This window comes from Scleropages formosus, chromosome 20, assembly GCF_900964775.1.
Source record: "Scleropages formosus chromosome 20, fSclFor1.1, whole genome shotgun sequence".
Classification (NCBI taxonomy): domain Eukaryota; kingdom Metazoa; phylum Chordata; class Actinopteri; order Osteoglossiformes; family Osteoglossidae; genus Scleropages; species Scleropages formosus.
The window spans coordinates 20,095,162-20,118,528 of record NC_041825.1 but is presented as its reverse complement, the minus strand read 5'-3'; the positions used below and the strand labels follow the sequence as shown (position 1 = coordinate 20,118,528).

The following is a 23,367-nucleotide window of genomic DNA, read 5'->3' as shown; positions in this document are numbered from 1 at the left end:
TACCCATGATGCATCACGGCCAACGTGTCGCTTGGAGCATGCGCACTAGGGAAAAGTGTTAAACGGTCGCGCTACGGTTCGGTATAAAAGAAAAGAAAATCGGCCCGAGTGAATGACATGCATTCCTTTAAAAATAAGGAGCTGTTTAGGCACTAGGGCATCCTGGCTAGCTGTACATTATAGATGGTTTTGCAAAAAGCACAGCAAGGTGACTTGATTAGAACCATCACTTGCAAGTTTAAAGATCACTAGTAGTACCCTTGCGGTGACTAACCTGAATTCATTCCGTAATAAAAACTTAGTACTCTGGTTTATTTTGAAGCATGCAATGACACATACCTACTGCCTTGTAAATTCTGTTTAGCTGAGCGGTACGCTGAAGAAAGACCACAGAGGGGCAATGTTGCCACACTGCTTCACATTTTAACTGTGGGTGTTCGAGCAGGGAACAGGCCTGGGATTCACTGTTGGGGTCAGAGGGCAGAGACCTGTGATCGGAAGTGATGTGTGTTACAGCCAGAGGTGCCTGCTGCAGCCAAACACGATGCTTGAGTAAAAGTATTGCTCCTTTCTTAAAATAATTGCTCGGGTGAAAGTACCAGTCTGCAATGGACTCACGTCCTGTCCAGACTGTACCCCCGAGCTTTAGGCCTAGGGATTCCAGGATAGGCTCCGGACCACCGCGACCCTTATCAGGACAAGTGGTTAGCGAACGTAAAGGTACTAGCCTAAAAATTTACTTGCACAAAAGGGTGGCATGGTAGCACAGCTAGTAGCAATATGAGAGGACATAGGTTCAATTCCCTACTCAGCCTGTGTGGAGTTTGTATGTTCTCCCTGTGTCTGTGTGGGTTTCCTTTAGGTGCTCTGGTTTCCTCCCACAGTCCAAAGAAATGCTGTTCAGGTTTCCCCATAGTGTGTGAGTGACAGAGAGAGTGTGTTCCACTGATGTATGGATGAGTGACCCATTATAAGTAGTGTGTCTAGCAGTGTAAGTCACCTGGGTGAATAAAGTGTATGGGCTGAAAACACTACATAGTATCCATTGTAAGTCACTTTGGAGAAAAGTGTCTGCTAAGTGAATAAATGTAATTCCCATAAAAATAAAATTATATACTGTCAATTAGATTAAATAAATAAAAACAAATCAAATAAAAGACCTCCATCTGATAGACATTATTAACCATAATCTGTGTGTGAATAATCTGAAAATGTGTTCAGACTATTCAAAAGAAACTTTCAACACTAAATTACCATAAATGTCAAATAAATTCACAGAATTAGCACTCAGACTCAAACCTTTGGCATAACATTACCCTTGATGCTACCTTTTTAGAAAATTGAGACCAATAATTCATCAAAATGAGATAAAATTAACCTCCAAAAATAGCAGGTGAACTGCATTCTGTATTTTAGGAAGATCATGTAATTAACATAATAGTGAACATGAAAATTAACATTAGCAAATATTTCCCAACTCTGTAGGGCATAGTTCTAACATTAGATATTCATTTGCGTAATTTAACTCATTACACTTGTTCAGTTCACTTGTCGCTTGTTATAACTAAAATACTAAAAACAAAATTGTCAATATGAATCACTGATTATTATCTGTAACATTAATAATTAATCATTTAATTTTTTAGCTATATATATTTTACAGTCCTTAGTTGGTTAATATTTACCAGCATTAACACAAGTAATCCATACATCGACAAAATACTGAATAACTTATTTAAAAAATGAAGAGCTGTTAATTTCATACAATTCAGTTCTCACAATACAAACCATATTCTTACGTATTATATTAACGCATTAAAAATATTTAAAATTATGTTTTTTTAATGAGTTCAGTTCCTTGGATGATAATGAATGAGAGTGTCAATGAAGGCAGGATGAAATTCAACCATAAACCATGACTGGTCTCGCTGCTAATGAACTTAACCCAGTGAAATCAACAAAATAAGTCAGTTGACTGTGCTGAGACATTTTTAATAGTTCACGTTAAAAATGGTTGTGCTCACAATATCTTGTGAAATCCACAGAAGACATGGTGAACTGCAGTAATACTGACTTAATTAGTTCTAAGGAGAGAAAGTTATAACATTAAATCTGAAAAATTCAAATGCAAATGAAAGGAGGTGACACAATTGGAGCAAACAGAGTAAAAGTTGTTTTATTTACAAATATACTCGAAAAAGTCAAATTGTCAATGTAAAAAGAACATTTTGAAAAGTACCACTTCTACAAAAAATTTCTTACAAAGAAGTAATGAAGTAAGCACAACTTGTTACTACAAACCTCTGCCTACAACCAAGTTTTAGTTTTAAATTTGGCAAGCATGTTGAGGTTGATTTTGTTTTTAACTGACCAGTTAGGGTTTATATACTCACATTTCATATAGACTAATGTATTGCAAATGCAAAATTTACACGGACACCAACAGCTTAGTCAAGAAGATTACATAGCTTGCTACTTTAATGTGATCCAAGTTAAAATAATTTAATTGCTCACTAAGATTTAGGAAAAATTTCTTTCAAGTATTTCGCTCCAACCACATAATGGTATTAATGCAGCTTTATAATGCACGCTGTGATTCAGATGAACAATATCAGAAAATTGTGAGTTATAACCCTTCAATTGACAGCTTGTCTATCCATCCAGTGCGTCTGATCACTGTTCTGACACCCCGATCAGTCAATGTAACTGTTATCCCTGTTATTCTTTCTTAGACATTGTGCATTTATTCTATAATTATCCAACATTTCCAAGACCAGGCTTCTGTCAGTACTGCTGAGTTCTGAAAACACATAATAAAGGTCTTAATGACGTATTCACGGTGTGCATTAGGTAGGTCCTCCCACTGTGACGAACAAAATAAAACGTTAGAGGAAATAAGAATACATTTAAAGTGAGATGAGAGAGTTTTTTTGACTGCTACCTGCAACTGCTTCTTGAACATGGAGAATTCCTAAGAAATTTTATAACATCGCTATAATGAAAATCATTTCACACACCTTTTAAAAATCAGTGACACTGAGCCCTTCAGTCTTCTTGTTGATGCACTCTCTTGGTTCAGGTGGATGTGACAGGAGGTTAGAAGTGACGCTGAATAAAGAATAAACAGTGACTGCGCCCAGGGATCGTCCGTCAGGGATCCATCCCACACAAATCCATCAGCAGTGGGTGTAAAAATTGTGTTGCCATGGAATGTTTATGTGGGTGTAACACAACTGTGGTTGTTGTCATAAAAAACAAATGCAGATCTGATTCTTAAAATTATACGTACAATATGGGATCTGAGCATCTACACGAAGTAGTCTTTATGAAGGGTGTTATTGGCTGTCTCAAGTGTGGGTTCCAATCTGGAATTCTCACTCAGCAGATGTGAACAAATTCAAGCATTTTACCATATTATGGAATGATTGAAACACACACACATTTTCAGAACCGCTACCTGGCAACTCAGGGCATAGGGCCAGAGGGGGAGGGGACACACCCAGGACAAGACGCCAGTCCATCGCAAGGCACCCCAAGCGGGACTCGAACCCCAGACCCACCAGGGAGCAGGACTGTGGTCCAACCCACTGCACCACTGCACCCCATGATTGAAACAATTTTAACCGTTTTTGGTGACTTTCTTGTGGAATACGAGACACCGTTGCATCATGCATTGAGGCTGCATGTGGTGCCCGAATGCTTTTTGCACTGCCTTCAAAGTAGCGTTTGCATTTTTCCCCACCGTTTGTAGGCAGGTATAGTGACAGTGTTTATTGTGAATTCATGTAGCTGACACTTTTTTCCAGTTACTTTACCAATTTATATTGCCAAGTATTCTTACTGTGTCAACCCAAGGTACGTACTTTCACCAAGAGTACGACAGTGGATGTGGGATATGAACCTGTGCGTATTGATTGCAAGGCGACACCTCTGACCACTACGCCACCTGCTGCTCCTGTATATGACGTTCACCTGGGATCCAGCACAATTCTCAGTTTTTCTAGGTTGTTGACGGTTCCGTCACTCACCTCTATTTTTTAAAAAAAATATTATTTATTTTACATTTTAAGGACAGGAATTAAAGCATGGTATTGCCTCGGTGCAGAAGTCTGAAAAACTCTAATTCTGTTTAAGGGCTCCTATTCCAGTATTGTACACTGGAACATAAAAACCAACGAAACAGCACATTTTTAAATTAGAAAACTGTTTAATGTATTCCAATATTTACATACCAAGTCTACAAAATATGCACATGTTAAAAATAGTCTCCAAACTTGGTGTCATAGCCCTTAAATGCAATCTCCAGATACGAAAACCGTATGCTCTAGATGTTAAGCGTATGGTATTTATGTAAAACGTACCACTTGTTACCGTTAGTCTTGTATGAATGACCATGTTAAGATGAGAACGCGACGTTCATGTCCTCTTTATTACGATGTCGTGCGACTTAACGTTTGTAGCGCCGTACTTGTTCCTTAGTAGGGTGTGGTCAAATTACGCTTTTCAGCGTTTATTTCTGACACCTGTCGTATTATTCATTAGATGAGAGAAACATATACAGTACCAGTCAAAACTCAGAGTGCACTTGCTGGAAACAATTTTTTTTTTCCTCTCACAAGGCATCTGGTTTACAAGTTCGATCAGGTAATGAGTGACCATGTCTTCTCAGGTCTTCTGCAGCAATTCCCAGAGATGTAGAACACTTGTGGGTAAGATTTTGCTGCGATTTGTCTGCCCCGTTCGTCCCATACGCGTGTTTTCTCGGGTGCCAAGGTGTACTCATACTTTGGACTGGCACTGCAGATGCCCACGTCATGTAGATGTCTCACGTTAGAGGGGTTCGCAGCTGAAGGGCAGCTAAATCAACGGAGGGATGAAGCACAGAGCAGCACCATAGTAAGCACACGGAGAACACGCTTTACCACGGCACGTCACTTGTTCTGCTACATTCTTGACTGAGGATGCTCCATTTACATATTACTTTAAGCTTGCAGAGCCTTTTGGTCATCAGTCTCAATCATTTCTTTTTGCAGAACAGTTTAGCAGAAAATCACATTTTCAACACAATATGCAATACTGAAATTAGCTCTGTTTAAGCGTCCCGCTCTTTTTCTGACACCTGTAGTTTAATTTTGGCAAATCATTCAGGAACATAGAGGTAAAATGGCAATTTTCATTATTATTTTTTTTTTTATAAACACAAAATATGAGCATTTTCTTGATACACAAAGTCCACTGCCATTATTTACACATTCACACACACTCATACATTTTTTAGGTCACGATAATTAATGTCTGTCTGCCATTAATAATTTGAAGCAACCTTGGTTTGCATCAAAACTAGATTTTATAAAATGTTATATAATTTTTCTCATCATACATGGCACAGAAAACACAGGCCTCTACCACATAACGTTATGCACTGGCAGAACCATGTGAGGTAAAAACAGATCCACACCTTGTCTGTCCTTTACCACCTGATGGATTTATACTTTTTACATAACCCCAGTTTGAGCTTGTGTTTCAAGAAGGTGGCTTTGAAAGAAAAGTCCCGTCCCTCTTTAAACACCCCACCGCTGCCATCGCATCCATTGCTGCTGCCATCATAATAAGTGCAGATGTGTTTAGGCACCTTGTGGAGGAAAGCAGGTGCTGCCAGACTAGGCGTGTCTCACAGGAGTGAGATGACAGGCTATACCCCTGGCAGTGGGTCATACCACGCTGGTTTACACCCTGGCAGCTGCAAACTGGGGCAGAGTTCCACATCAGCAAACATGCTTTCTCTCCCTTTCTGTTTCTCTCTCTCGTTCAAGGAGACGGAGGTAGCTTGACATCCAGCAGGCCGTAGGCAAAGACGTTCCAGAAGACAGCGCAGAGGACGAAGAGCATGTAGACACAGAAGAAGATCCAGAAGAGGGACTGCTCCTGCAGCCGCTGCTCGTAGTTGTGCAGGACCACCACACCCAGCGTCAGACCCACAGCCACCCCGCCCAGGTGGGCCACAAAGCTTGGGTTGGGGCAAGGAGGGAAGGCTGGGGGGTAGAAGCGAAGCCACACAGCCCGCCCAAACTCCACACTCACTGGGAGGAAAGGAAAAAAAAAAAAAAAAAAAAAAAAATCAGGCACATGACTACGAAAAAGGCACCAATTTATTTCTGCTGCATTATAATTTTTTTTGTAATGCCTTTATATATGTTGCAGGTTACTTCATAAGTGTACCAATAATGTAATAGACAATTACATTAGATGTTCTGCATAAAAAATATTTGCTTATCAAAGGAATAATGAAAAAAAAAATCAGAAAATGTGGTAAACCAAGAATGGTAATACCTGTTGTTATCCACAGAACAGGTACCGTCTGTTCAGCATACCGATGTCAAGGTAGCAACTAGGTTTCTGCGCATTTTCAGTAGTTCAGTTTGGCAGCAGGATCCCAGAGGTCCCGAAATTTCACCGCAAAATCACTTAATTTTGTGTTACTTCCTTTTTAAATGGCTATCTGAGTCATCTCGGATTTTTAAAAGGAGATCCATTTGGACAAAGCCCAATTGGGTGTGTGACCTTCAACTGAAGGTGTGGAAGTATTGTAAGCAGTAAAATGGACTGCAGAGGGAGCATGAAACTGTCTCACCCCCAAATCTCAGTAAGAGTGATGGCTCCAGAGTACTTACTGCAGACTAGTGCCATGGCCATCCGGAACAGCTTAAACTGACACTTCATCCCCGACCAGTTCTGGAAGGCAGGAACACAGCAAGAAGGGCTCCCGTTAATGGGGATTTCATTATCAGGCCACTGCAACTCCCACTGTGACACAACACAGTGCTGAACACGTGATCCAGGAACTTTCAATTTCCCTCTTCCTGATCCCATCAGTGAAGGGGAAACTCCAAATTCGAAAACAGATGAGACGGGGGATTGCTGATTTTCCAGTTCAACGCGGAGTACTCTCTCGTGAAAACTTAATGGCCAGGATCACCCCGTTGTACTGACAGAAGAACCCACAGGAACTTTCTAAACTCAGACGAAACGTGAAAATCTAGCACGGAAAGCCTCACCACATTTCATAGTGCGTTCTTCAGATTGCCAAACAGTTAAGAGTCAGATAATCCCAAAAAACTTAAACCATGCACTAGAAAGAAAATACAACATTAAATGTGCTTCCCAATATGCAGTTGACAGCAAAGCTCTCCTGTCTCAATACAGACATGCATACTGGAAAACACACCTGTGTACACAAATACTCTTGCTCCATCCAAGAGTATCCAGATTGGGAACAGTTTGAGGGATCTGTGCTGCGACAGCAACTGCTGGACTTCATACTCCTGTGTTTATAGAGGGCTGGCAGCTGTTTGCAGTGGATCTGAGCTGGAGTCCAGATGTGTCCACTTTCCTTATTCTCAACTGTCCAGCTCTGATGCCCTTAAATGCTGAATGGGTCAGTGCCGCCACTAATATTCACGGGATTTATCTCTAGACAACGAAGCAGATGCATTCTGTCCTCCTCATGCACTCGTAGCATGGGAAGCACTACTTTCCATGTTTTTCAAACCTTATGGGTTATATTTTTATGACATTAATAAGCATATGCAGACCTTCAGTCATCATCACATTCTGGGTCTTACCATAACAACGTTGGCAAGGTGGGCTGACACCAGAGCATAGACCCCTCCTGATGATCCCACCACCGGAGCCGTCATGTCGGTGACAGACACGGCCAAGGATCCTAAGGAGAAGAAAAACAGAAACCAGTGACGCTGATTCCTTTGGACACATGGCCTTTGAACATCCTGACCTCTGACTGTTCACTGCAAGCAAAACACCTGGCAAGGTGCTTGAAGAGCTTCACAAATTTAAGCTAAATCAGCAGCAAGAAGTGTCCAGGCCAGATCAAAGATCACTGTGTGACAGCAATTGCATGTGACACAAGTTCTGCCCTTTCTCTATTAAAGACCAAGATTCTGAGATGGTGTATAATTGATGAGGAAGATATCATGGAACTGGGCACAAGAAACCTCCACCTTGTGCCTACCTCTCCAAAAAGATCTCAGAGATGCAATCAGCAACCGCTCAGCCCTTTTGCAGGGGCTACTGCGTTCCCTCAGACTGCCCTGGCTTCACTGACCCTCTTGAATAACCGATGCTACCAGTACGGAAGAAAGATGCAGAGCACAGGAAGAGACATGCCGATGAATGGTGTCATATCGTGGCTTTCCCATTTTCTTAAAAAAAAAAAACTGTATGTGTGAGTGAAAGGGACAGATTAGAAAATGAGAGGAATTTTATTTGATTCAGTATATCCCCTGACATGCTGATAAAAGAAATAAAGAAAATACTAAACCTGTTCCATATACAGGTTCGGCGAAATGGCCCATAAATATGCATTAACCATCTTCCTAAAATTCTGCCACATCTATACAGGTCAATGAACCGAAAGGCACTCCGAGATGCCATTATGATCACGGTTCCAGTAATCTGTGTCATATACAGGCCTCCCCATTCAGCACTGATGCTTTGGGGAGGCTCTTTATGAAGCACCACAGACATCTGTAGGGAAGGCAGGTTTCCTACACACACATCAGAAGGACAGGCCACACTCTCACCTTGTGCGTTTACAAAGACGGCACCTTATCGCCCAGGGCACCAATCCGATGATATCAGAACTCGTCACTTATCGGCATGTCAACGTCACAAGTGCTAGTTTCATGACACGAAGGAAACAGTCCTGCTGCCGATTTAAAAAAAAAAAAAAAAAAAAAAAAAAAGGGGGGGGGGAAAAAAAGGTTGGCGTACTAAAACTTTACAGCTTTTGAGTGTGGTAAGGCGATCAGCTGGGTCTGGCCAACATATTACTGTGTTTCTCCCTTTAAAAGATGTGGCTGCAGTTTTCATGGAAAGTTATCAAAATGTCTGGTGATAACATTGCAGTCTTGGAGTATACATATGTGCCAAAGCTCATCAAAGGAACACACAGATCTCCTGCTTGGTGAACCGCATGCCATGTGCACAGGGAAATATAGGGAGATTTTTAAATGTCTTAGTATGTTTAAACATTCCAACAATCCAAATGAGTATTTTTGCACACAGATATAAAAATAAATGTTTAGTTCAAATAAACTGTTTTCCAAAATCTTGTGTTTTCAATCGTGTAAACTGGTCAATAAATAAGTAAAAATTTTCCTTAAATCCAATATTTCTCGACAAATTTTATGCCCGCTCACTCACTTTCCTTAACCGCTTATCGCAGTCAGGGTCGTGGCAGTTCGGAGCCTATTCCAGAAACACAGGGTGCAAGTAGGCTACACCCTGGATGGGATGCCAGTTCGTTGTAAATTTGTTCATTTATAAGACACCCCATCATGACCCCAAAGAAAGTAAGTTTCTTATAGAACTTCCTCACCAGGACAGCGAAAGGATGACAGGATAGTTGAAGCATTAATGATCACACACAGTCCTTTTTTTTGTTTTTTTTTTCCAGTCCTCCATATATCATCTTATTATTACAGATTCTATTGTCTGTCATCAAACTAGAGCTCACTGTATATACCCCATTTGGCAAATAGGCAGGAGACACAATAATGGAATAAACACAACATACAACAGATACACACACACTGCCTGAAACCGCTTGTCCCATATGGGGTCGCAGGGAGCCGGAGCCTAACCCGGCAACACAGGACATAAGGCTGGAGTGGGAGGGGACACACCCAGGACGGGATGTCAGTTCATCGCAAGACACCCGAAGCGGGACTCGAACCCCAGACCCACCGGAGAGCAGCATACAACAGATAATATCCTTCAAAATCATCCTTGACATGAAGACACTCAAGCCATTAATGCTACATTTGGGTGATAATGAGAAAAGAAATCCTGTGATGGTCTCTGTTATCTGAGTGTCATCACCTTACATGGATGTGCTTACTACGGTATTCAGGTAGATGAGCGGAGTACAGTAGCAGCTCTGTCTTAGAGAGGATCTGATCCAACTGTTTACATTGAAGACATGCTGAATTATGGTACTTGTCATTGTGGAATTTCTATTTCTATTAAATAGCAATAATAACATCATGGATGTTAATTTTGTCAAAATTTGTGTTGTTTATATGAACCCAAGGATGCTGCACCACTTGGTTGTCTCCCCCTCGGTACACTATGGAGTATAAAGCTGTACATATGTGACCGTACTTGCTCTAGGTGTCTGTTATTAAAACCTTACTTTATTCTAATACTTACAATATTTTGTGCTTAAATAAATAAGTTTGTTAAATTAATAAATCAGAAGGTGATCAACTATAGCGGAGACATCTGATCTCATGCTCCTTGTGAAAGCCATATTGTAGAACAAGAAATCCCGTTCATCATGACCCTTTACTTCTCTTTCAGGACTGGGCAATGGAAGTAAAACTTGAAGCCAGAGCATTTTTGCAGTGAAGACACGTAGATTAACCACATCAACTCATTGCTCTGAGGTGTAGCCAGTCTTGGAACGAGGATTAATCGTTGCCGTCTCAATACAGTCTCTTTGCACCGCTGATGATCTCAGGCCAGGGAGGTGGAGCTCAGCATCCCCTCATGTCTGGATGGTGGACAAGGAGGTTGGACTGAGCTGAAAGCCATGCGGTTGTGGGGGCTTCAAGGCAGCTGACCTCAGTTTTGTGCCTGACCTCTGACACAGCATGACCTACAGATGAGTGCTTTTCTTCCAGGAACGCCGTCTTTCGTCAACCTCCACGGACAAGGAAAAGAGCAGTAAACGAAGTGGATACATAAATAAAAGCCTGAACCCCCAGACCCAGTAGGTCAATATCTAATTAACACATAAGGGGACCCTGGCGACAGAGACCCCTGTGGTGCACCGCTCTCTCCTGGCTGATTTATGGCACATTTTCCCCCTCATTTTGCACAAAGGTCAGGACTGCTGCCTGGCAGCTGCACCCCTTGAGTTGGTAGGACACCTCCGAGAAAGAATGTACCGGACACAATGAGAAAGAACCAGAGTGACAGAACTGAGGGCCGTGGCACTGTGTACACAAGACTTCTTGGAAAGTTCACCCACCGACCCTTTCGCTGAATAACTAGCAAGCCCCGTTATTTCATTCTGAATAACTCTTTTGTACAATTCTTGGTGTGTGGTTTTGGGAAAGTGAAGCTAATCTACGAAACTCCTACTTTTGTATTTGAAATAAACCCAAACCATCGCACAGATCTATGTACGTGACTTGATACATGTCTTGCTAGTTTCTATTTAACAGTCATGCACTGATCTGGTCCTATAGCTGAACCGAGTGACTGCTATTATGTCCCTTTGTGCCCCCAGCATAATGATAATAGAATCTGAGGTCACCAGGGTTTGCCTTAGATTTTCCAACAAATTCCAGGAAGAAGCGTCTAGAGGACCTGATTTTTCCCCACTGCTCAACTCCTCTACCACTGGCTGCTCAATGATCCGACTCACAAGTGGTCCAAAATTAAACGTTCATAAATTCACAGTTTAGGCCCCTACGTGATGAAAAGAGCTCCACCTCTCCCGCAGAACTGCTGAATCCCTTTCTGGAATCCAAAAGGGTACCAATCTTTCAGATTCACTTCTCTGTAAATCTCTTAACAGCTACATACATTTGCATCAACCTGTAATGATCATCTTTTTACGTCCTTATTGACTCTAACCGCCATGCCACCAGCTTTTCGTGCACTGTTAAATACACTTATGTATGCTGCTTCGGAGAAAACTCTCTGCTGCTGCATGAATAAATGTAAATATAGCGTAAGGACAGATGGCTTCCACCATCACTATTCCCAAGCTCTCAAGACATTTGGAGGGGCTTGTGGCACATAGGTGAAGAGCATAATAGTGAAAAACCACATTGTCGTTTATACTTGAACAGGCTGAAAGCTGAGGAAACAAATGTCAGGCCTCCATGCCATCTGTCAAGACCTGAAGTGCATGCTCAAGATGTAAAGAAACCCCATCTGTGGCTAGAAGAGGGGACAAATTAAGCTGGGTAAGGACACTGGTGCTGACTGAAAGTGCCACTTGTGTTCACTGAAAGCCTCTAGCCCGACGCTTGCTGAACCAGAAACAGAGCTGAACCCACCTGCCAGAACCCCGCAGACATAGACAAGGCCGATCCGCACTGCGCCATGGACCATCTCCAGGGGGACCCCTACTAGCAGCTGCATGGCCATGTTGAGCCCAAGGTGTTCTATCCTGGGAGAGGAACGGTACAGTCAGAGCGGAAAAGGGGTTCTTCGCCAAGAATAACATGTTATAGCCAAAGCACCATAGTAGGTCACCATGGGTGCATTCTGTTCGTGAAATAAAACACTGCACATATCAGTGTACTCGGCACAGGAATATTCTAGAATGGCGCACTTATACTCTAAAGCAGGAATATTACCTCATGGCAGTGGTTTATTTTTAAAACTGTTCTATTCCTTGACACTGATTTTCCTTTTATCGCCACTTATGTGTCAACTATATGTGCCGTATTGTTCAGCGCGCTGTGTCACATTGCTGGGAAGGGTGCTTTATAAAAATGAACTCAGCCGAATCGCAACCGCGTTCTCGAAAGAAAACGCATTATGGCAAGACAGACTTCAGTTGTTCCGGACCAGAACAATTACATGACTGACTGATTCTGGAAGCAGAACGTGAGCACGGCAATGTCCGACTGCGGAATAGAAACACTGGCAGTGCCGCGCACGCCGGGCCTGAGAGGACACGCGGTACGTTACACGGCGCTCGACAGCAAAGTCCAGCCTGACGAGTCTCCGTATCCCCGTATCCCGAGTCCCTGGGGCTTACTTCTTGCTTTGTCGAGAGTAACTTTATACGTAGAGCAGGGCGGCCGTTGCGCACGGACACAATGCTGACTCCAGCTTCAAACGGACAGGGCTGTGCTGTACTCAGGAAGTCGAGGCGACTGCTGCAGTGCACTTGAGCTGGAGCATCAGTGCCCATAATGTGAGAGAGCATCCTTTTGGGAGCATTCAAGTGTTCAGCTGGTAGTTAATAATAATAATAATAATGTTGTCGTTATTATCATTATTATTATTAAGATTAGGAACTAAATGGCTGAGCAATTTACTGCATGTCCGGTCATACAGTGCTGAAACAGCATGTACAGTAGTTCCTCTGCACTCAGAAGTCATCCTCCTCACTGAAAACAAACGTATTACATTTCATAAAGGGGGGTGCAGTGGGTTTGACCGGGTCCTGCTTTCCGGTGGGTCTGGTGTTCGAGTCCCGCTTGGGGTGCCTTGCGGCGGACTGGCGTCCCGTCCTGGGTGTGTCCCCTCCCCCTCCGGCCTTATGCCCTGTGTTGCCGGGTTAGGCTCCGGCTCCCCGCAACCCCGTATGGGACAAGCAGTTTCACATGATGTGTGTGTGCACACTTCATAATCTAAGATAAAGTAATTATGCCAAACTCTTTCTTCCGGTTACGTTTTTTTTTTTTTGGCAATGCAGTGTCCTTCAGGGCAGGTCACGAAAAGCCTCGAGGGGTTATGCATGTCTCAGTATTGAACCCAGATTGTCTCACAGATGATTGACCAAAGACCGGATCAGAGACCAGAACTAAGCCTAAACCTCAATTAGAACCCAATAGCTGTGCAATAATTAGAAGATAAGTCAAGTTTGAAATGTCCATGTCCTTGATATGGAACGAGTATTAGTTTGACGGGATTTGGATCTGCACAGATAAAAATAGTGACAGCCTTGCTAGCGAGGACAATGGGTATTGATCAGATTTAACTGCCTGCTGCTCTTCACAATAAAGTTACACTCCTGGTAACAAGGGCCATTTCTGCCACACTGCAAATCACAAGAGTACAGGGCTCTCTTCCCATTTCCGAGAAGAAAATCCCCTTTGTCTCCACGCAACGCCACATACGTACGTTCTTCCGTTCGCAGAATGCAGGACCACAAATACTTGAAACACCTCCATTAATCTCCATTATCGCCTTACCACGATGCTACGAACAATAACTCAGACTATCGAGACTTGTCTGCGTACCTACGGATCTCAAATCTGCCCTTCGAACGTCTCATCGCCGCATTATCCACAGCTGCACTGATGTATAGGTGAATTCTACGTGATCAGAGAACCTTTGAAAAAGTGAAAATGACTTTTATTGAAAAAATGTAAAAAAGCATGCTTCTCAGCCATCTGCTGTGCAACTTTATATCACATTAGCTATCATTAATACAGAGTTTTTTTTTTTTAATAAGGTGGAAAATAACATTTTGCATGATAATCCTTGGGACTAAACTGAGCGGATGGCAAACATTCTTTGCTGCGATGTGTTTCAGCAAAGCTTCTCCACCGCAATACCGTAATACGCGCTGGTTTCTGTGCGTAGGGTCATTATTCATCGGCATGTTTATTATTAAACGTCTTTCAGTTTTGTGTAATTACACGTTTAAATAGATTGTACTGAGCAAACTTCCCACCGCTGAGCTGAGACGCATACGTTATGTTCGGCGGGATACTAAAATCGTGCGGCCTACGAGCTTCGGCTGAGTCACACGGGCCCCGAGGTGTGGACATATACAAGACTGGATCACTTCTGATATGCATAAATCGTCACTTCAGATTCACACCTTCGCAACTCAGGGAAGGGAGCTCCACAGCCGAGCACAGCACTGAAGCGCGCTAATTCTCGGTCCCAACACATGCTAGCACTCTGATCGTTCGGTATTCCTAGCATTCGCCTTTCCGCACTGTAATATTCTCTGTGATGTACCCATTATGAACAATAACCATTACATGCCAATGTCTTGGGGAATCGGTTTTGGAAGACCATATCAAATCACTTTCCACCCATTTCTGAAGGAGCAGTGCAGCTTCTTCACGACTAAGATTTTTTTCTAGAATATTCCATGTGTGTTATCATTTACGAAAAGAACCAGTGTCTGTCAACTGAATGAAAATAAGTTCCACCTCTGGGAAGTTTAAATGAAGCTGTGCAGAGGTATAACAACTTGTCAGGCATGGGGGGGGGGGGCCAAAAAACATCAGCAACAGTGCTCAGCAGAGTTGCACGCAAGCTTGCTTGCTCCCCGCACTCGTTTTGCATATGGAGACATGGCAGGCAGATCGTAAATGTGACAGACTGTACTTACGATGCACGTATGGACCTATTTATTTCAGAAATGACCACTTCAGTCTGAACAGGTCCTCCATCAGCTTTCAAATCACAGCCGTTGCCCACGGGCACACACTCAGGAACTCAACATTAGGTCCTGAGAGAGCACCCTCAGGACAATCGCTGGCACTAGATACTCACCCAGCGTGCATGAAGACATAGCTGAGGTAGCGCCAGGCCTGCGAGCGCAGCTGGGGGTGGTATGGCAGAGGCCCCTTGAGGAACTGAGGATCGGACACCTGCAGCACCCAGCGGTCCAGCTGCATACCATAGTACACGAACACTGCCACCTGCGGGGCAGGAGAATCACAGCTACCAGACTATAAAATGTTATACGTTTCCGGTCAAATATACCCTCAACATGACACGCCTCCATTAGTGAGACGTTGCGAGGTTGAGATCCAGCAAACCGTACCTCCGCAATGGTGAAAGCCAGGATGAGCCAGGGCGGAGGGCAGCAGGTGTAACTGTCGAAATACCACTTGCGGTCTATCTCGCGAGGTAGTGTCTCGTAGGCGATGTGGCGCACCAGCCGCTGCGAAAGGCCCAAGCCCACCTCCTCTCTCAAGGCGGCCCCCTTGAGCTGGCGTCCCCCTTGCAGGATGGCCCGTCGGAAACTGTTGGAGCGCTTGTTGCTCATCTGCCAAAGCACGTACACGTGAGCACTGAATCGACAGCCAGGAGGGAGGCCTGCAGATGTACACCACCATGTTCACCCCTCTGTTAAGTACCACTTATACTGGGCACGTGATGCCTGTAGCGAGGTGGCACGGCCGAAGCCTTTTCTTCTACTCCGGTTAGCTCTACAGCATCAGCTACTGTACATTCACTGCAAAGGACCAAGACGAAGGCACAGCGCGCACTCTGCACTTCGGAGCCTGCTAGACACTGCTGGTCCTCCGCTGACCCGGATTGCGGACTCCCTGCATCCAGGGCCGCCCTTTCTGCAGCACTCTGCTGTCTCCTTCTGTCCCTCCTTCGCTTTCCCGCGTGTGACAGTTAACCCCTCCACTGTAACTCTTCACTGAGCCTCAGAAATTGCTGAATACCTCCTTGACGCCATGCCACCTCCTCAGGAATTCCTCGGCCGCCAACACGGCCTACCCTGACAGCACCTCACAAACGCAACCATGGAACAAAACCAGGAATTTCTTTCTCTCTCCTGTGACAGCCCTTTAATTTATTGCCATTCTTTGAGGTTGTACTCAAGGGTTCGTTTCTGTGGAATCCAACAGCTGGAATTCACACTTGGGCAGCATCACATATTTAGCTGTCACTTTTCTCTAAAGCATCCATTTATACAGCTGGGTAAGTTTACTGGAGCAATTCTAGAGAAAGTATCTTGCTCAAGGTATACAACTGGAGACGGGATTCAAACCAGCAACCTTCCGGTTGAAAGGCAGCAGGGCCAACCGCTACACTACCAGCTACCCTAGCTTGTTGTGAAATCACACAGATAAACTGCATATGTGCAGGTAAACGTTCGGCAGGAGTTACACAGAACCCACAAGAGAGCGAGAGATGAGGACACTTCTGAGGTGCCACCACAACATTCGGAGCCTGACTTGAGTCAGCTTGTTGGATCTCAAAAGTGCTCAAGTTTGAAGGCAAGTGTCGAACCTGCTGAAGAACAGGACCAGAGGACCGAAGAGAAAACACTTTCCTTTCCTGCGCGGATAATCTCACTCGCAGTCACTCTCAGTAACCCACTGTTGCAAAGCAGGGTCACTGGGGTCCGTAGCCTATCCCAGAAGCATAGTGTGTGAGGCAAGGTACACCCTGGATGGGATTCCAGCCCACTACAGGGCTCTCTCTCTCTCTCTCTCTCTCTCTCTCTCTCTCTCTCTCTCTCACTCTCTCTCTCTCTCTCTCTCTCTCAGAGTCACTTTGCGGGTCAAATCAGACTCACTCACACTTACTCATACATACTCTGGGTGCTCTGCCTTTTCCAAATCCCCTTCCATTTCGGCCAGTTCCTCTCCGCATGAAAATATTTGGCATTCCAGCAAAACTGCTTCTGAGCTCCTCCACAACACTTTGAATATGAATGACTGAAAGTCAATGGCACATATCTGCAATGACTGAAAATGTATGAAGATGTGGTTCCAGGCCACTAATCTGCTGGCAAGTGGATAAAGAAGATTTGATACGGTCTCCCCTGACTAATTCAGCAGATCTGCTGTAGCACCAGTTTTGTTTTCTGACGTCAATAGTGTTAACCGAGCCTCTGAAGCTGGAACAGCATCTGAAAAAAGGGTTTTAGAGATACTGGAGAACTGTTCCCCCAAACAATCATAGTTTCCAATGTATGTAACACTAATAACCAAATCAGTGTAGTTGCACAAAGGTTCTGGCAACGAATCCATGAATATTATTACCCATGGCAAAACTACGAAAGTTCACTTGGAGTTTACATGTTCTCCCCGTGCTTGTATGGGTTCCCTCAAGGGTAAAAGAAAGAATTAATGAATACAATAACATTAGTATTATAAATTCATTTTTTCGCATCTGGTCTATGCTGTTTTATACCCAAAAACTCTGAGAAGCTTAATGTTCATCACCCACAGGTTATACACAGAAACACATGCTTGTGCTGTTATGTGCACAATCCTTTAAATACACAAGCATTGTTGTTTCCTTGTGATGTAAAACGACTTTACAAGCCACGTGTAAAATCAAGACAGGCAGACGTTTGTTGTGGGTAAGCAACGCGTCCGTCGGATGCCAGTTAAACAGAGGAGGACTGAATAGCACCGTCGTCTCCCTGGGAGTCCACCCACTGACCCTGTGGGGGTGAACCATAAAATAAAAATCACAGCAAATTCCTCCAGCTGGGCAAGAGCAACCCTTTTTTTCTTTTCTTTTTTCTTTTTATAAGCAAATCTAATATTTCATCTGTGACTGATACTTATCCAAGGTGGATGCAAGCCAAGAGACCACCCCACGCTTCGCTGGCACATACTGCCATTCGGCGGACAGGACGAGCAGGCAGTGGAGGGTCTTTTTCGGAAAAACATTGATAGTTTTACAGGACTGCTGGACTGTAAAGTAAAGATGCTGCTGCTGAGAGTCACCCACTCTCGCCCAACTCTCATTGGCTTTTGTTGTTGCAGGCAGTGAATGTGAGAGTTGGGGATGGGGTTGGGTGGGGGGGAGCAATCACAGCGCAGACCTCAGTACGTGGTCCTCATTCTCCTTTGTCCCACTTCCATTTGCAGACACTGTTCCCGGACCGTCACGTGGCGCGGCCGAACCAATGGTGAAGGGGTAAAGGTGTCGACCGCCGCTCTGTGGCACTTTCCCATCTCAGTCTACTGTATGCAACAATGGGCCCTGTGAGGATTTGTTCAACAACCCCCTACTGTGGCAGACAGCAGTGATTCATTGTTTCCCTCTCTTTCTGCCCCAAGCTAGTTCACTTTTAAATAATTAAATGCTGAGCGAACATCAGATTCCTGTAATTCTGTGCTGCACAGAAAGGCACCTAAATAACAAAGCTTAAGAAAAAAATAGAGGCACTAAAAACAGCTAAATAACGTGTCATCTGGGAAACCAGAGAATGCTCCCCTTCTGGTGTAAAGGACATCAAAATTACTCTTCTAGTGCAGTCAACTCTCTACACATTTTAGCGCTTTAGGCCTTACGTTTCAAATACTTTAAATGGTGTTTGGAAGACACTTGTTGAACCTTGCGGGACTGCATCTCATTATAAACTCGCCATTGAAATTAAGGCTGTCGAGGAGGTAAAACGCTGCCTCACCAGGTTGACGAAGTCTTGGTAGCAGATCTTCCCGTCAGCATTGCCATCCGCCAGTGCCAACAGGACCTCCAGCTTGTGGGGGTCCAGCTCTGACCCATGGGCTGCCAGCAGGTCCCGGAAGCGCTCTGTGCTGATGAAACCTGAGCTTTCAGGGTCATACTGCAACACACATATATACAACACGGTTACTTGTCACCCACCCTTTGAAGGGCTCGAACAAGCACTATTAGTGCTAGCAATAAAGTGTTGGCTTTGGTTGACGTCAGTGGTCACATACACCTCCAGATTCACTTCACATCCATCATGTCCAGCATGTGAAAATTATACATTAACATACATTAAACATACACAAATAACAGATGGATGACATCCTTGCAGCAATTTTTAACATAAGGATCATAAATAAAAAAGCAATGATCTGGATGGAGCAAAGAAAAACAAGTGCATTATACTGGCTGAGGTTCATTAATTAGCTGAAAACCTTGGCAAGACATTTGAGACCTGGGGGAAACCCTGCTATTTAAGAGTACTGTAGCTGGCACAGCTGTTGGACGGTCTTTTTAAAATAAATAAAAAAAATACAGAACAAGTACAGCTTTCAGCACCAGCCATTTGGTAAAGAGCACTCAAACATCACTTAAGCAATTAAGAATCTAAAATTATATGGAAGTGCTGAATGCTCTATGAAAGCAATTCATTTGTTTTAAAAACTACTTGCTTTAATTATTCTTTCCTTCATTAAAAACTGTACGGAGGATTCAATGAGGCAAATCGATGCCGCATAGTGTTAACAGGGGTGAGTTATTTATGACATTCCATCTATGAACCACAGTTACTATCTATTCCCTCCTTCAACCAGATGTGACATTCCATCCAGGACCCGTAGAGTCATCAATCTCTCGCCCTACCAGATGTGATCTTGTGTTCCCATAGGGCAGAGCGACCCACGGTGACAAATATGTCATGTGCAACTGGTCCTTTCAGCCCTCCCCCTGGCCATTTGACCCCAGGAAGCTTCCGGCAATATGTTAATGGTTAGGACCAAGCAGGTTTGGAGGAGAAACTCAAGACTGCGCATGCCATGAGCTGACATTATGCAGAAACCCATGAAACATATTTATTTTAGAGAGTAAGTGGACCACACTAGTACTCCTTGGAAGCTAGACAATTGCTAAAAGTGGCTTTTAACAATGGCTGAACTAAGCCTACTTACTGTAGTGATAAACATTTGGATCTGTAGAAGATGTAAGTATTTTGTCCAGTTCAACTTGACAAGTGCAAGAAAATGTTAAATCTTGCTCTGCATGAAAGAATAACACGCTAAAGATTACCGCCAAAGATTTTTAACAATTAAACATAATTTCATTATTTCATTGTATTTAACTGTATTATTGTTGTTTTTTTTTTTAAATCATAGTTTAACTGTAAAATTAAATAGGCATAGAACAGAACTCTTCCTTTCAATGCATCTGTTTGAGCACCTCATCCAAACACCACTTGGCAAGAAAACTCAAGATGGAAGGGTTCCCGTGTGTTATAATAACCAGCAAGAAAAGTCCTGGATATCAGTCTGAATTTTTATCTAAAAAAACTAGTATGATGTAACATTTTGTCTGAATGTGAATATGTAGAAGCACTTATAGACACACCCAAACACACAAGCATGTTCAGATATAACATGGAGGTCATCTGCACTCCAGGATGTAACAGGATTCACTAAACACACACACACACACACACACACACACACACACACACACACACAGAGCTACAGCCCCCATGTCTCCTTGACCATTTTCATTTTTTCCCCATCCACTTTCAGATTAATCCTGCGCGTCGTGTGTGTGTGCTTCAGGCAGTCTTCACTGACCTTCTCCCGCAGAACCTCGACCAGTTTGTGAGCATCATGTTTACTCTCCCCAAAAGTGCTCCTGATGAGAACTGGCTGCTGCATATCAACAACATGCTCTTCTCGTACCCACTGCCAGAGAGACTGAGAATCTGCACAGGGATTTACATCCTGAAGAAACTCCTGAGAAATGCTGAACATGCTTCAACCAAATCCCCCCCCCCTCCCCGGGGCACCAAATTACCTCCAACAAACAAACACAAAGCGTCCCTCTACCCGAAACCCCTCGGCCCACCCCTTCCCTTGAAGCCACACCACGTTTCACGCTTCAATGAGCACTTCACTCTCTCAAACAAGCTAAGCAGCAGTGATCAGTCGCAAGGCCCCCGAAACAATACGATGCTAACGGCAGCTCCACGCAAGAACATCCCAAATCCCCTTTCCCCCTAACCACTAACCTCCACCCCCCCCCCCCCTCACCGTTTCCCTTACAAAGAAATGTACGACGAGAGATAAACGCGTACATGGCCTGCCATCTGCACACACAGCCCGGCTCATGTAAAGGAGGGCACTATTAATGGCAGCCAAACTCAAACGAGACAGGTCTGCGCTAAAAGCCTGTTCAACCAGCATCCAATTAAAAAACATGGGCTGGTGAATGAATGCAAGACGCCGTTATTTGCATTGTATCCCCTGGGACTATCTGAGCGTTATAATGGACCTTATTCAAAACACAGCGAACAGGCCATATGCAAATGCCGCTGTCCCACACACGCAACACATGCCTGCCTCGACACCGGAGGAGTCGCATGCGCTGCCCTGGCAGAAACAAAAGCAGTGGCGTCTTTGTGGGGAAAACACAAACGCTACAGTCCCCACGTCTCCGCAACCATTTTCATTTTTTCCGTCTACTTTCAGATTAATCCTGGCATAATGACCCACTGAAAATGGGCTTTTATTGCTCGGCGCCAAGGGAGAGGCAACGTGAACGCTACACAATGCCGCTCTGGGTTCCAGAGCTCATTTTCATAATGCTGCATATTAAAGAGGTTGGCCTAACCTTGCAAGACATAAAACTACAAACTACTATGGGATGCAGAGTGGCACAACTCCATTGTTGAAAGACATGACCAACAGCAACAAATTGAAGAGAAGCGAAGCAGCTGGAATGTTAATTTCTACATCAAACATCTTATTTCTACTCGATCAGCGAGATCAACGTGGCAATATTTATCTTGGAAATATGAGAAAAGACCTCTCCATAGTATAGCTCATTACATATATTTTTTCAAGTGGCCTGATCAGAACCGCCAGGATCCAAAATTTTTTTTTTAACTCCATATATTTAACGCCATGTATTTCTAAGTAAGTCCACAGCAACAGGAATGTGTGTAAACATATTGCATATCTTCAGTTTTCTCATGTGATGGGATGTGTGGATACACCTTGAAAATAGCCACAGAACCATGACTGATCTGCCGCCATGACAACATTTCCATTCCTCCACGCTATGAAGCCGAGGGTCATCCGGCCATCGGCCACGAAGCCCACTGGACTGCTGGCTGGCGACTTCAAACGGCTGACCTCTCGGTGCCTGGAATGGGACGTGGAGCCGGGGTCACTAATGACCATACACTTTGATGCGGTCGGTCCTGGGCTGGCTATGACCTCTGAACCCAGGCTGACCGGTCTGTCACTCTGATGGGTGCATGTTAAATATTTTTTTTACACTAATTTTTCTACGGAAAACAAATACTGTAGATACGCTGTGAGTTTAGCGTTTCCTAAATTTTTTCCTTCAACCCCCCCCCCCCCACAATCAGTACTACAAAAAGAGCAACAAGGAGAGAAAATGGGTATAACACTGTGGACAAAGTACACAGTTTCATAATCAATATGCAATAGACTCAAATACCAAGGAGATATAACGGCCATGTGCTTCTAGGAAAAAACCTGGTTACATTTTATTCTTGCTTAATCTGGGGGAAGCATTTTGGAAATAGGGCCCCAGGACTCAATTTACAGAGTGTTTCCCACAATCATGACCTCACCTATAGATGGAAAAAGCAGCCATACAGGCCCACAAATCATAGCCACAGTTCAGGGGAAATTTGTACATAGGCTTTATTAAAGCTTCTTCAGGCAACCAGAAAATCTAATCAGTAATAAAAAGGATGAAAATCGATGTGCAATTTTGCAACAGCTGTCAAAATGTTCTAGGTTCACATCCAGTTCTCATGTGGAAGTGTCTGTCAGGCTCAGTGACCTTTACGCTGTTTACTGAGGTGGATCAATCTCTCATTGTAAATGTTTCATCCTCGGTAAAAAGCTCTCGCCGTAAATTGTAAGACACTTAATCAAAGGACATCGGCCCGGACCTCAGGTGGCGTCTGACTGGTTTTACTTCACTAATTTGACTCTTGGCAGATGAGCATGGAGCAAAGCATCATCCAGGAGGGAGGAGGGGTTCATTAAGGGGCACTCTAGCGCTTATGATCCCCAATGGAAACACAAAGCCCAGAAGAAATGTGTATAGAATGCTTTTCTTGGATCTTTCGTGTGCTTTATGAATTATCCACAAATATATGGAAAAAGGATTACATTCTGGAGGTAT

The 23,367-nt window shown here is 43.8% G+C and overlaps 1 protein-coding gene across 2 annotated transcripts in view; it reads right to left on the bottom strand.

The window, feature by feature from the left end:
• Positions 1-4,187: 4,187 nt before the first annotated feature.
• Positions 4,188-23,367, bottom strand: part of rhbdl3 (rhomboid, veinlet-like 3 (Drosophila)) — a 37,585-nt gene continuing 18,405 nt past the window's right edge. Inside the window, exons 1-8 of one of the 2 annotated variants that reach the window (XM_018761851.2) lie at positions 20,118-20,289; positions 18,905-19,063; positions 15,560-15,784; positions 15,286-15,434; positions 12,093-12,205; positions 7,623-7,723; positions 6,672-6,732; positions 4,188-6,080 (exon numbers count right to left, since the gene is read on the bottom strand). In XM_018761851.2, the coding sequence (XP_018617367.1) occupies positions 5,809-6,080; positions 6,672-6,732; positions 7,623-7,723; positions 12,093-12,205; positions 15,286-15,434; positions 15,560-15,784; positions 18,905-19,063; positions 20,118-20,132 (1,095 nt within the window). In that variant the 5' untranslated portion in view covers positions 20,133-20,289 and the 3' untranslated portion in view covers positions 4,188-5,808. Of the gene's footprint in view, positions 6,081-6,671; positions 6,733-7,622; positions 7,724-12,092; positions 12,206-15,285; positions 15,435-15,559; positions 15,785-18,904; positions 19,064-20,117; positions 20,290-23,367 lie in introns of those variants that run through there. The other variant, XM_029247065.1, reaches the window with a different exon arrangement.